This window comes from Myotis davidii, unplaced genomic scaffold, assembly GCF_000327345.1.
Source record: "Myotis davidii unplaced genomic scaffold, ASM32734v1 scaffold143, whole genome shotgun sequence".
NCBI lineage: Eukaryota > Metazoa > Chordata > Mammalia > Chiroptera > Vespertilionidae > Myotis > Myotis davidii.
The window spans coordinates 3307830-3322226 of NW_006294876.1; the positions used below are offsets into that span (position 1 = coordinate 3307830).

General features: G+C 46.2%; 1 protein-coding gene across 1 annotated transcript in view; it reads right to left on the bottom strand.

The window, feature by feature from the left end:
* Positions 1–14397, bottom strand: part of TRIO (trio Rho guanine nucleotide exchange factor) — a 205763-nt gene that overhangs the window by 21967 nt on the left and 169399 nt on the right. Inside the window, 8 exon segments of the mRNA XM_015567633.1 lie at positions 181–273; positions 830–919; positions 1774–1843; positions 3304–3407; positions 5192–5258; positions 6573–6721; positions 10515–10610; positions 13190–13360. Coding sequence (XP_015423119.1) covers positions 181–273; positions 830–919; positions 1774–1843; positions 3304–3407; positions 5192–5258; positions 6573–6721; positions 10515–10610; positions 13190–13360 — 840 coding nt within the window.

Genomic DNA, 14397 nt, shown 5'->3' on the forward strand with positions numbered 1-14397 from the left:
CTCACCTCCCGATCCTCCTCCTCCCTCACCTCCCGATCCTCCTCCTCCCTCACCTCCCGACCCTCCTCCCTCACCTCCCGGACCCTCCTCCTCCCTCACCTCCCGGACCCCCCTTCACCCTCACTGCGTCTTGCTTCACCAAACTCCCGACACCAGAACGAGCACCTGGTGAGCTCTTACCTTCAGTAACAGCTGGTATTTCATAATTCTCTGCACCGGTTTGATTAACAAATCTGTGAGTTGCAACCTATGGCCAAGGCGCTGCTTTAAGTCCTGGTTTTAAAAGAGGGGAAAAAAAAGTATTGTCTTTTTTTTTTTTAAAGGGCATTTTTTTAGTCGTTGCACACTTGTCAGAAATGCTCACTACACCAGAATAAAAGTACTGAGAAAAGAGGTCACGCTGCACAAAAACCAACTACTATATACTATTTCTCAGAATGTCCAAAGTTTATACTTTAACCTTCTTGAGCTGTTTTTCAAAACAGTCTTTGCTTTGATGCTTGTTTAAAGACTTTCTTTCAAATGCCTTTTTATTCACACACATATTTTAGTTTTAGGCTAAAAATTTAGATCATGAATTATTCTGAATGTGTAATGAGCCTTAAGTTGAAAACAGATTTAAAATGAAACAAAACCCCTATTTTCACAATGACCCAGTCTTCTGAATGCTAAGGACGCGACCGCAGACTGAATCCCAAGAACCAAACACAGGCCCAGAACTCTTAGAACTGAGGCTCGTTTCCTGGGTGACCATTACTACTTAAAGTTTTGAGAAGCTTAAATTATCACAAGAGATTCAGAAAACCTTTGTTTCTATCTTAGGTCTTACCTCAAAAAAGGTGTCAATGTATTCTGAGACAATGTGCTCAGACTTCGGTTTATTCTGACAGTAAACTATGTACATGTGCAACCTTCTCTCCTGGGGATGACAAAGGCAGACAGACAGGTTATAACAACAGGAAGCTCATTAGAATATAAGAGCACATGCACATTTCAGTACCTTCAGAAAGGAAATTTCCTAAAACAAAACTGCATGGTTTAGACTTGGGAGCACATTCCAGATTCCTGACATAGAACAGCCCACTCTTTTGTGGCTCCAGAAACAGACCTCCTTTATCACCCCCTCGGGTACTGGCAAAAACGAGACAGCAAAGGAACACAGTTCTCATTAAAGGAAGAAAACACTCCCGCCCTTCAAACCTCCAGTGGCCCTAGGAAGCCTGGCTGTTTTAATTGGGAAGAAACAGCTCTTTCGTCTCAAATATGAAGGCAGGGCAAGCGGACTGCGAGCCATCCTTCGCCTGGCGAAGCTCCAGGTGTGGTGTGCACCCCTGCGGTCCCTCAAAACTATTTCCCAAATGCTAAGTGTCACCAGCCCTCTGCTCGGCGCTACCAGGTGCACCGAGGCGGAGAGCCAACGGTGGGGAACTGCCGGCAGATCAGCAAATGTTTGTCACCAGCACAATCGCAGTAAAAGATGCCAGCTTCACCCCAGAATGTCCTTATGTAGTAATAGAAACACGTTGTGTTAGACTGAGCCACGGACAGGCAGCCCTTTAACACTCTGACACAGGGAGGCCCTCCTGCACGCTGCCCTGGCGGCCTCGGGGCGCCCTCGTGTGGGAGCTTTGACCCGACTCTCTGGCACTGAGCCATTTGGCTTATTCTTCACACAAACACGTGTGTAAACTGTGAGCTCGCCTTCAGTCTGACAAACCAATCACTAAACAGGACAGTATCAGAACGGCACATAAGCAACAGTATCACACTCACATGTTTCACAAAGAGGGATCCGAGCTTTTCGGGGTCTTCAAGGCACTTCTCCAGCTCCCCTAAAAAAAAGCTGAGAAGAGAGGAGTGTGACAACCACAGAAACGAAATAGTTGTGGACATTCCTTGTTGGGACGGCAGCTGTGTGTGGTCTATGTCCAAGATATCATCCCTTTCATGCTTGTTATTTTATTAACCTGAAAGCCAATCAGTCTGTATTGAACGTGTGCAGCCTTTGGGTTAAAATATCCCCCAGGTCTGCGGCTGTTGTGGGAGACACAACCTCGGTGCCAATATCTCTGTCTCGTCAGCAGGACCAGTTATTTTCCCCTTCCCTGTCACGCTGGGAATAGAATTCTGGGTAATAGTACCAAATATCTCTTTATAAAGTCTACAGGCTAGAGAGCCGTAAGTTAGAGCTGCTCCTAAAGCTGACCGAGCATTCATCTGAGTCCGACTGGATGAGATATTATAGGAGATATAACAACTAAGACCTGGGCTTAAAAGTCCTACATTCCCTTAGGGGAGAGAGATACTGAAATAATACAATCCCACTTGAGACACACCATGGCAATCCTCCTTGTATCTCTAGGGTGTGTCCAGTTTCAAAAGCCCCCTTGCACGTGTCATCTGCCTGGAGGGAGCACTCCTGCCTAGAGTGGTCGGGGCTCACGGGGAAGCGAGCACTTGACTGGGTTTAGAAGTGATGATAGGTGCTGTAGGCTCGGGACGCGACGCGCACACAGACAGGAAGGCAGGAGCTGCCCACACGACGGGGAACGGACAATGTAGCTGAACTGCCCACAACAGCACCAGCAGCTGACATAGAGCAATCCCTGGATGAAGGATTTTTAAAGTCAGCAGCAAGGTGACCTGAGGGATGGACGTGCAGTGACCAGCTCTGCAGGCCAGGCGGCTGCTGTAGAGTCAGCCCCGACCTGGATCTCGTTAGGGCAGGTGTGGCAATGCACCGCGACCAAATCTGACTTCCATGAGCAATCACGCCCACACTTTCCATTAAAACTGAGTGGGAAGATGAGCATCTTCAAGACCCTCTGAGTGTAATCGGTATTTATTCAGGAGGTGGCTGCAATTCCTTAGAAATATGTATCGAGGCTAACTCTATGCAGATGATGTTCTAAGTGGTTCATGTATATTAACTCGGTGCCCGTTCACAGAAATCCCACGAGGGGGGTCACACTATGACCCAGGTGTGCAGCTAAAGATGGTGGCACAGAGAGGGGATGTCAAGGACTCAAGGTCAGGCCTGGGCTATGGACCAGGTGGTGAGGCTCGGCACCCTGAGGTGGGGCCCCGGGATGGACCAGCACGAAGGAGTCTTGCGTGGGCCATGAAATGCTACCACAAAACTCCTCGGCCCATCAATACTTCCTGTGCACCAGCTGCCTCCCCCAGCTGCACAGGCAAGGAAATGCAATGACCCAATGCCTATCCGTCCCCATTCGCTGACATGTGGGGGTCTGACCGGGACGCAGTGTGCACACCACCCAGCATGACGTGGACTTTACGTACTCTCTGTGCCAGTCATAAATCTGATGGATGTTGCCAAAAACAATCTTGTCTTTTCCTTTCATGTCATCAGGAACACCATCTTCTTTCATAAGTGCCATGTAGCCCTATAATGAAATATTAAAAAAACATGTTTATTACATTGAACATGTTTGTACCAAGTGATGGTTTAGTAATAAGGGACAAAACAGACATATACCATGTCTTGTAACCAATTCTTTATTTAAAAACAAATACAAATCCTATATGGAAAGGGTCCTTAACTGGCACTTGAACAACACAGGGGTTTAGGGGTGCCACCCCCAGTGCCCTCAAAAATACACATATAACTAGACTCCTCAAAAACTTAACTTCCAACTAGCCTACTGTTGACCAGAAGCCTACTGATAACAAAGTCAATTAATACATCTTTTCTATGTTGTGTGTATTACATACTGTATTCTTTCAATAAAGTAAGCTAGAGAAAAGAAAATGTTATTAAGAAAATCATGAGAGAGAAAACACATTTACAGTATTTAATGAAAAAAAAATCCACATGTAAGTGGACTAAGCAGTTCAAACCCTTGATGTTCAAGGACCAGTGTGTACATGTAAGCAGAACGGACACTGTTCTATTCATTGCCATGGTTTTCTCTCCATGCGCCATCACAGTCCTTCTAAGGAACTGAAGAAGCTTAAATAAATGTAAATGGTTCCATAAAACAAATCATCTTATAAATATTAACTATTTGCCCAGAAACATTTCCTCTGTTCTCAGCATTTCTTATATGAACAGATTTTCTTTTCTTTTTGGATTATTTCCATAATTTGTTAAAGCAGTACTTAACTATACTCTTTTCATAGATTTTTTTTAACAATGGCTGATTAAATATGTTGCTAAAATGTGGTTAAAACTTTTATTTAACGCACCTGGAATTCAGCCTGTACCAGAATCTCTTAAGTATTCAAGTGACTTCTTTTGCTGTTAACGATGACTGTAGTCAAAGCAAGTATGGTAACTCTTTTTGTTACACATTTAACTTACTAGCCATTACTTTAATAGAATATAGACCCCTAAAGCATTGTCCCACACAGAGTTGAAGGAAGAGGTGATAAGATTTTATGCTATAAAAATAGCTCTATGAGCTGAGTTTATGGAGATGATCATGCTTTGAGCTTAAAGGCAGGGAAAAGCCTAGAGGCGCTCCTTGACCCCAGCAGTGGTTTCCGATGGCTACGCAGGGCATAGCAACCTCCGGGCAATGAAAATGGTGAGATATGTGTCCAGGAAAACGATAAGCAAATAGTCTGGCGCATCCACTGACCATTCTCTGAAGCCAGGCAGATTCAGGATGGGCCTGAATCCACAGCTGGGCACAGACTCTGTTAACCAGTGATGTTCGCATTTCTGTGGTGATACCTACTCTTGTACAATAATTAAAGGCAAGACTCCCATATAATAGTTACAATGGTTAGATATCATAATTTTAAAACTTAATTATTATTTTTTTAAAAAATATGTTTTATTGATTTTTGACAGAGAGGAAGGGAGAGGGATAGAGAGTTAGAAACATCGATGAGAGAGAAACATCGATCAGCTGCCTCCTGCACATCTCCTACTGGGGATGTGCCCGCAACCAAGGTACATGCCCTTGACCGGAATCGAACCCGGGACCCCTCAGTCCGCAGGCCGATGCTCTATCCACTGAGCCAAACCGGTGCTGGCTAAAACTTAATTATTAAAAAATGAGCATGTCAGGTACATCAGGCAGAAAGAGGCCTTTAAAAGTGAATACTGATTGTTAAGACAATTGGCTCAACTTTATTTTTCAGTAATGCTTTTTTTTTTGGTCAAAAATGTCTTTAAAGCTTGGGAGAAAGTCTCAGTGTTATTAAATCTCTGAAAACATACCTCTACCACATAGCCGAGGTCCCGCACGTAGTCACGCTCTGTCTCCACTAATTCTTGCAAAACGTAGCTAGAGAGAGAGAAAAAGTGTTTATAATCTACACTCTTCATTTTCTAAAGGAATTCTTCTGCACGTTTGCTTTTGTCGGGGCAGACACCCCAGGAATGCGAAGAAACATGTCAGACTTGTACCACAGAGTCGCCAATCCTGAGCGTCCCAAATCCAGGGAGGTGCACCTGGGTGACCCGAGGGCTGTGGAGGTCACAAGACACTTCCCACTCAGGGCGAACTCCCACCATCAGACCCGATCACGATCAGTAAAGGAACAACCAAGGGAAGCACAGAGGTAAGTTTGTTATAACGCATGACATTGCAGGAAGCAGGCTTTTGTGTTTTAATGATTAAGTCATTGTAAACTTCTCTGAACATACAGGAAAAAAACTTAACACAGAAGTGTTTCTTTTTGTAAGGTTCAGTAACTGCCTAAGGTCACTCAGATAATAGAAGACAATTACTTATCAGCAGAGCACATCCGCACCCAGTTACCTAAAGTCCTTCCTTGGTTGGTTGGTTGGTTGGTTGGTTATTTCATTCATTCATTCATTCATTCATTCAACCTGCCCACGCTGACTAAGCACCTCCCACGTGAGCCCCATCATCTAGGTGCCCGGACACAGCCCCTGTGCAGCTTACCAGTGTTCTTTCCCTCAAAGGCAAGTTTAACCTAATATTTATCAGGGCTCATTCTTCTTCTTTCACTATAAGATACTTTACTGGAACAGAGAAACCTACCACTAATATATATTCAGAAAATATTACGGTTTTGGGGACTGAATTTAATTTTATGTTGCCTTCTTTTTCTTTCACAACTGTGCATACAATAGAAAGTATAGGAGTTTATCACCACAAATTTGAGGGGATATTCTTGTCTAGAATTTATGAATAAATAAGAATGATTTGTGCCCTGGCCGGTGTGGGTCAGTGGCTGAGTGTTGTCCCACGCACCAAAAGGTCATGATCAGGGCACATGCCTGGGGGGCTGCAGCTTGATCCCCAGTAGGGGGTATGCAGGAGGCAGCCAATCAATGTTTCTTTCTCATCTTTGATGTTTCTTTCTCTCCTTTTCCTTCCTCTCTCTAAAAATCAATAAAAACATATTAAAAATTAAGTTGTATAATATACAAATGAAACAATAAAAACTGCAGCGATGGCTGACTGAGCCCTTCGGGGGCCTGAGGGCTTTTCAAGCATACATGCAGTTACTCAGAACCCCTGGGTCTCCTCACTGCACTCAGTCAGGCATGAGACCCAGCTCCAGTTCTGAAGGTGACAGTGACGGGAGGAAAGCCACCCAAACAATGACAGTGCAAACGTGTGTCTTACTGCCGCCTCTTTAGGGAGCTGGACTTCCTTTCTTCCATCTCGTCGATGGGCGAGGAGGAGGAGAGAAGCGAGTTGTCTGAAGGGTTGAAGGAGGGGCTGCTGCTGTCTCCCTGGTCAACGAGGAGGGAGCTGGGACGATCCTCCAGCGCCTGAAAGAAATGACATCCCCAATCACGATTCTGCCCAGAGTCATCGGGGCTGAAATCAGGGTAAGAAAATCTCACACTCAGGAGATACAGTAGAGCTGATCGCAAAATCAGAAAATCTATTTTTGTGAAATTATACAGTACTTAATAACAATCCTCCCAACTTTATTAAAAAACTAAGTAAGAGGAGCTGAATAAAAGAGGAACATTAGAATAAAAAAAGTAAGTTTATAGCCACTGATATTCCTTATTACAAATAATTAGAAAAATATACAACATGTTTACACCAGAGCACTGCACCCAGTTCAAATCCAGAAATTGTCTTTTCAGTTATATTCCTGCCTTTTGAAAGCATGATCTGCTCAGAAATGTGTGCCATTGCCTCGATTGCCCGGTTTACCCCATATGTCCACCCACGTGCCTTACTGTGGGCTACGTGGCAGCATCGGCAAACTGTGTTGTAGTTTAAACAAAACTTGGTTTTTTCTTGATGATCTAAGAAGCCTTGATTCATACTCTGGTGCACACAGATTGCTCAGCTAACCATGATGCCGGTCTTAGGGGCACTTGCACTTCCTGTCTGTCTCTTCTGGAGGAAGCAGGCATGCTGGCCTCAATTACTGATCCAACCTGCCCCCCACCCCACCCCTCGGATGTTAGTTTCTGCAGGTGATGGTTTTTGTTGTTGTATCTACTGTAGAACCTCAAGCAAAGCTTTACAGGTGATTAAATCTGGGAGTTAAATATTGGTGACTTCTCTCTATGGATTAACGTGACAATGATTTGCAGCTGATTGCTTTCTACTTGGTACATATTACTTTTCTTTCTTAACCTGAATTCACAAAGCATAGGTTATAGTTTGAAAGTTTCCGAAGCAGCCCCGCTGGACATTCAGAGGTGACCGAGAAGTACTTAGTGACTGAACCGGGAAAATATGCTTGACTTATCTTCAAACAGAAAGCCCAACACAAACTGCAAGAACACAGTATTTCCTACCAAATTAAAGCCTCAACGCGTGTCCTGTTTTCTCCCCTTCAGAGAACAATGCTGACTCCATCACGAAGCACAGCTTGGAGGACACAAAGTCTGTGCATGAAATTGTGCTCATCACACCCACGGGGCTGTGGAAACACACCAACTGCTGCTCTGACTTGCGAAACGCAGTTGGGGAACAGGGTTTAATGAGAGAAGAGCACTCGAAGTTTCAAATAAATAGCTATTGACCTTAACTGGCAGCGAGTGATTTGCAGCGAGAGCAAAGGCTGGCCGCCCGCTGGTTCTGGAGGTCCTGGCAGGAGACGAGTCTGAAGAATGAGGGGGGAAGCTCTGCTCTGCCTCCTGTCCAGACCCCTAGCAGCTGAAGCTCAGAATTAACTCTGTCCACTTGAATGGTGAGAAAAAAAAGGAAGTGAGAAATGCCCGAGGTGCCCTCGCCCAGGAGCGAGTGAGGTGAAGTCCTGGACTTCAGTGATGTCCGCGAGGCAGTTTCTGTAGCTGCTGGAAGGCTGTCTGGACCGAGACATGGCTGGTCCAGACGTGGGGGTGCCATCCAGAGAGACCTGGGTGCATACACCAACAGGGCGCCCTCAGGGCTGCGTGTTTTCGTCACATTTATGCCGTCTACTCCCTCAATGCTGCCCACTGCCTCATCCACGAGCAGCGTGTGAGGGGGAGGCTGCCACAGCCACAGCTGCCTCGGACCCAGGATGGCAGATTCGGAAGAATTACTTGTGGATCCCCTGCGCTTGGTGGTGTTGTGGCGGGTAGGTTCTTGTCAAATTTCTTTCTTAGACGAAGAAAGGTCTTGTAGCGATTTTCTCTTCTGAGGTTGGTTTTGGTAAATTATATCTTAAAAGCTGCAGATTTCATGCAGGTTTTCAAATGTACTTTTAAAGAGTTGAACAAAGTAATGTTATGACTGCTTCAATTTCCTGTTTGCTGCTCCCCTATAATGTCTTATTTTGTGAATTTGTGCTTTGTTTCTTTTTTTTTTTTTTCAGGTTACCTGATATCTATATTTTTTGAAAGAACCAATTTTTGGTTTTATATATTCTATTACTTTTCTCTTTTTCAGCTCAATAATTTTTGTTTTTATCTCTATAAACTCATTCCTTCTGCTTTGGTTTATTTTTTGTTCTTCTACTATCTTGAATTAGATGTTTACTTCATTAATCCCCATTCTTTCTTGTATCTCATTTTATACTTAGAACAACGAACGGAAGAAAACCCCAAAGTCAAATCCCAGCAGCCACTATAGCTGACACTCAGGGAAGATACACAGAAGATACACAATCTCTCAGGAACGTAGACAGGAGAGAGGAGCAAACGCAGGAAGTTTTCTGTTGGTTCTGACTTTTCAGACAGGACACTCAGGTTTTCGGGTCAGGAGGTTGTCCCTTGAATACTCCTGCATAGGAGTCGAGCACCTTCTCCCCAATCCAATCCATGAATACCTCGCTTTTGATGCATAAACCATTCAGGGTTCAAATCCTATCGTGAAGGTGCCTGAGCCTAAGAGATCATCACCCACACGGAAATGAACATGATGCATGTGGTGGGATAGGCAGGAGCAACTCAGAGTCCCAGGGGCCAGGATAGGGTGAAGCATATTTAAAAGAGTCACTTGGGTTTTTACCCACAAAGTAGTTCCTGTTCGTCACGGAAGGATCAGTGACAGGAAATCAATGCAGTTATGTTTCTCTTGGACCAGGAAAAAAGGCAGAATCTAGATCATGTTCCCTGGAGGATGGAGAAGGGGCGAGTCCATCAGAAAAAGAATAAGTGTGGTTTTCCCACTGGGAAAGAGAGGCATCAGTGAATGTCCACACGACGAACGCTTGCTAGGAGCTTAACAAACCCCATTGCATTCATGGTCCCAGCTCACAGCTGAGAGACAGTAAGTAGGAGAGTTTCAACCCACATCTACCCGACCCCCAAGCCTATGCCCTTCCCGCAATGTCAACAACTTTCTGCCTGTTAACTTCAGAAGAGGCGTGAGGGTGTAAAGCTGCAAAGGAGGAATAAACCAGTAGGAGGGGAAAGAGACAGCCATAGAACCCCTCTCCATTTAGCGGTCACCTAAGTGAATCACAGCGAACCTCAGCCCATTTGGAGTGGAATGCAATGTAAATACCTGCAGACTACTGACTGGCAGGTTGGCAGTGTTGCCTTATAGCATTTCTTGGGGAAACTATTTAAATTCACAGACAAGGATGATTTTCATGGTCATATAACTGATGTGTATGAAAGGCTGTTTTTAAACTGTCTAAGGATGCTTGAAACTCACTGACTAAAATGTAAGCATCCTTTGTTGGCACCATTCATCAGCTGTCTCTCAAAGAGACAGCCAGGCCGAGGTTTAACTCGGTTCCTACAGACACGATCTGTAATTCTTGATCAGTGGCATCCAGTTCTTTCTTGAGTTATCTGCCAACTCCTAGCAGCCTTCCCTGTCTAACTTTCTAACTTTCTGCCTGACTTCGAAGCCCACTGCATCTCTACCCTGCTGGTTTTAATCTGTCTGTTCACCGTAAGGCTCTGCAACGGTGGCTGTTCTAAGTTCTGTGAGCCCTTCCAGTGAACTACTGAACCCGAGGATGGTCGTGGGGACCCGACTCTTGCAGCTGGTAGAAGTGAGGGTGGCCTTGGGAACGCCCACTGTGCAAGACATCACAGACACGTTCTGCAGCCCTCATGATGAGGGCACGAGAGCAGCACACAGACAAGGCCCAAGAGCAGCACACGGACACTGCAGCGGCACGCAGAGCCTCCGCACCTCCTCCTCGGAAAGCCTTACCATCTTGCTTTTCACGAGTTCCTCAATTGCACTGACAAGCTCGGCTGCACTCGGCGTTTCGGAGCTGGTGGGGCGGACTAACAACCGAGAAGAGGCCTATGGAAGAAGTTAAGAAAAAGAAAGGGGGGAGGGGAATGCCTTATGTTAGTCACTGGACAGACAGGAAATCCTCCTGCAAGCTCAAGCTCTTCTTAAAAGTAATTCCAGACAAAAAGACCACAAGTTTGTCTTTGTTTGCATTTATTTAAAGTCATCCCTCTAAATTTACAATATTCTGACATGAAGTATTAAATAAAACCTGTCTGGGATACATGTGGAAAGCAGACAGTGTCTGTTTTCAATCCGCAGTCATGTAACATCATAACGCTTTTCAGAGAGGTGCCTGGGCACGGGAGAATCCTAACTGTAACTTTTGCAACTGCTGGCTGGGCTATTGGCGAAGGAGAAAAAAATACAGACTCTGATCAATGGAAGAATGAAAGGCTTACGGTCTAATGAGTGAATCCTTAAATAATCAGGAAACAAAACAAGATACTAAAAATGCCTATGGGTTTAAAAGAAAGAAACGAGGAGGAAAAGGAACCAGGGCACGCTGAGCAGACAGGGAGGAGGGGGACGAGCTCACCATTTCCTGTGCCATCCACTTCCCCAATCATTAGTGCAGAGTACAGAAGATCTGTGGCCTCACAAGCTATCAGGCGCCGTGTACGGCGAGAGTCAGGGTGCACAGGGGTGACACTTAAGGAATTTGGGGGAAGGGCTACTGCGTTCAAGTTCAGTAATTGGCAAACACCGTGTGTTTGCGGATTACTTGCGCTGTTCATCGATTGGAAACTAGAAGAGGGGCGTAATATGAGCCTCGCTTCATAGTAAGGGCAGCGGAGATGCATGCGACACACAGCTAGCTGTCCTAGCGATGCACTTCTCACAGCAGACAGTACGGATCTATACATTCACAATGAGGCTTCTACATGTGTGGATTCAGGTATGCACTTTGCAAAACAAATGTTGGCTTGGTCTAATGAAATCTGGAATATGAGGTGAAGAAAACAAGGGAAACAATTCAAATGGAGAGGTAAGGAAACTGAGCCAAAACAGACACGGAACACAAATCAACATAATGCTGCCGTGAACGTTTACAAAAAGAGAAAACAGAACAAAACAAAATATTAGTCACAAGAAATATACTCTCTGGGAACATCACTATAGACTTTTGTAAATGAAGAACTGCTGCTGATAATTATACCCAATGAGGTAACACAATAACCAATAAGCCATTTTAGGAAACAGAAGAATATCATGCAATCCACTGTTTAAGTGGAGAAGAAATACTCTTACTTGGTAAATAACCAGGCCTAGCACCTCCCTTTTGGCTGACCATGCAGATTTAAGACATTCCAGTCTTCTGCTTTTAAGAACGGTATAGCTTAGAATACTACGAAACAGCGTAGGGATTGTTAGAGAAATGACGCACCCCATTTCCTGATGAGTCCGCTCTGTGCAGAGGGGTGAGGTCCTCTTTCATCTCTGCTCCCTCCCACCCCCGACAGTGTAGGGTGTGCACCTCAGTCACCCCAAACTCCAGACTCAAACCCAAGCTACATCCTCCAGCCAAGACCTGCAGCTCCCTGACTGCGTGCTGACTGCCAGGAGGGGAGAAGGAGGAGGCCAGTTCTGCAGAGAAGGGGCTGGAGAAACGTCTGCCTCAGGTCAAGATTCCTGTGCGACCTGGCTGGGCAGCAGTTCATCACTGGCCCTGGCTGCCTCCTCCCCCTGTCAGAAAACAGGCGATTCAGCAAGTGATCGTGATAGTGCTGAGGATGGAGTCAGGGGAGGAAAAAAGGGAAGAATGGGGAAAACTGATATGTTTTATTCCTAAAACTTAGCTATTGCAAAAAAAACCCACAAAAAAACACACCAGTGATGACTTCACAGCACGGTTTCAGCACCTGACAATTTGGAGGAGCACAGTGGGCCAGGATGTGAGAGGACACATAAGCCAGCCATCAGGTTTCCTGTTTGATATTTTGGGATCTACAATTGGGGTATATAAAATAATTCTCAATTGCGTAAGAACTCAAAAAACACAGAAACCGATGGACTTGGCTTGGCGCCTCCGTACGTCTCCAAGGAGGGGTTTCGTGGCTCTGAACTTGGACACCTGTCCCCACACTCCAGTGTGATCCTCCTGATTTGTGGCATGCTGGGAAGAGGAACTGGACAGCAACGATCTCATGTGAACACCCTGTGCAAAAGCACCTCACAGAGAGAACAGGCCGCCTAATGCTGGACGAGGAGGCAGGCGTGCAGACAGCTCGGGGCGCCGGTGGCTGCTCTCAGGGCCCCGTCGGGACAGTTAAAGAGGGAGCCTTACTTTAAAAGTGGCAACTGCTGAAGCACCATTAAAAATGCACCAAACATATTATACAAAAATGCCTGTGTGTGAGAAACAGCACATGCCGGCCTGCTACTTAGTCTAACTGGACTTTGTCATCCCAAAAGCTTTTTTCTCTCCCTCGGCCCTTTTCTTTCCAAGCCTGGCGGAATCTGCCTGAAAAGCAGAATGTTTCCCAGACGCCCTTGGACGGCCCGGGAGTCACCTATCTCCTACAATGAGGCTGGAGCTTGGCAGCTATTGAGGGCGCCCCCATCACGCGGGCGGCCCGGGCCCCTACCTTGTCGTCCTGCGAGTCCGGCTGGAGCAGGCTGTGCTGCTGGATGGCCATGGGCGGGGGCAGGGGCACGGCGTCGGCGCCCTCCTCCCCTTCTTCCTCTCCGCAGCTCTGCATGCCCGAGGAGGAGGACTTGGAGAGCGTGCCGCTGCTCAGGCCCTCGTTCCGGCCTCTCTGAAATGGAACCAACACTCGGTCATTGCACTGTGGGTCCCCACTGTCAACGTCAGTTCACAGAGAAGAGCCCTCAGGGGTTAACCAGAAAACTACATGCTGGACAGAAGCTCAGATGGCAGACGGAGAACAATCTTCCCAGCCCTGACGGTAACCTCTCATTCCTTCCTGCAACCCAAGCGCCCTGCTTGCCAACTTGGACGAGAGAAGGGCCATCGAGTGTGTGTTTAGAAGGAACTGCCAATGGTATCTGTTAGGCTCTGAATACATCTCAACTTCGAGAGGAAAAAAACAATCACGTTCAGAAGTTTGAGCCCTAACCCTGACGGTGCTCCAGGTCCTCTGGCCCACGTTCGCTTCCCTTTTGGCACCTCCCTAGTATAAAATTCATGGGCATAATAACGGTGTAAAGAAAAATGCAATCCAACGTGCATTTTAAGAATCGGAATTAGCCCATTAATATCCCTCTATTCTTACTTTTGGAAAAAAATTCAGTTTATTTCTACTAAGAGGACACAGATTTAGAAGAAAGAACCACACACTCCAGCACAGCCCACGGCAAAGCGTCGGGGGGAGGGGGGGAGCAGCAGCAGGACACCCACACCTACAAACAAATTAAACTACACAGAGCTTGTCCTTTCTTTCCCAGCCTATGAGGGAGCTGGGTGGTTCTAGCTAAAGCCTCTGCAGGCCCCTCAGGGACACCACCAGTGCTTTCAGCCCAACTTGGGGATCATGAAAGAATTTTGAATAAAGTATAATTAACCCCACTGAGCTCTCCACAAAAGGACATGAAAAAAATTCCTGGCTGACCTACCTATATTTATCTTTGATGACAGGGAAATAATCCAGTGTTTACTACTCAGGACAGAGGTAAGTGTGAAAATGGGGGGGAAACATTTCTCCAGCCTCAGGGGCTGCTGAGACGGGCAGCTCAGGCCAGCGCTCCTGGCCTTGGCCCTGGGTGAATGACGGGGGAGAAGCTGAAGCGCAGGGCACCCACTTGCTCTAGGGCAGGCCCAGGGTGCCCTGCCCTG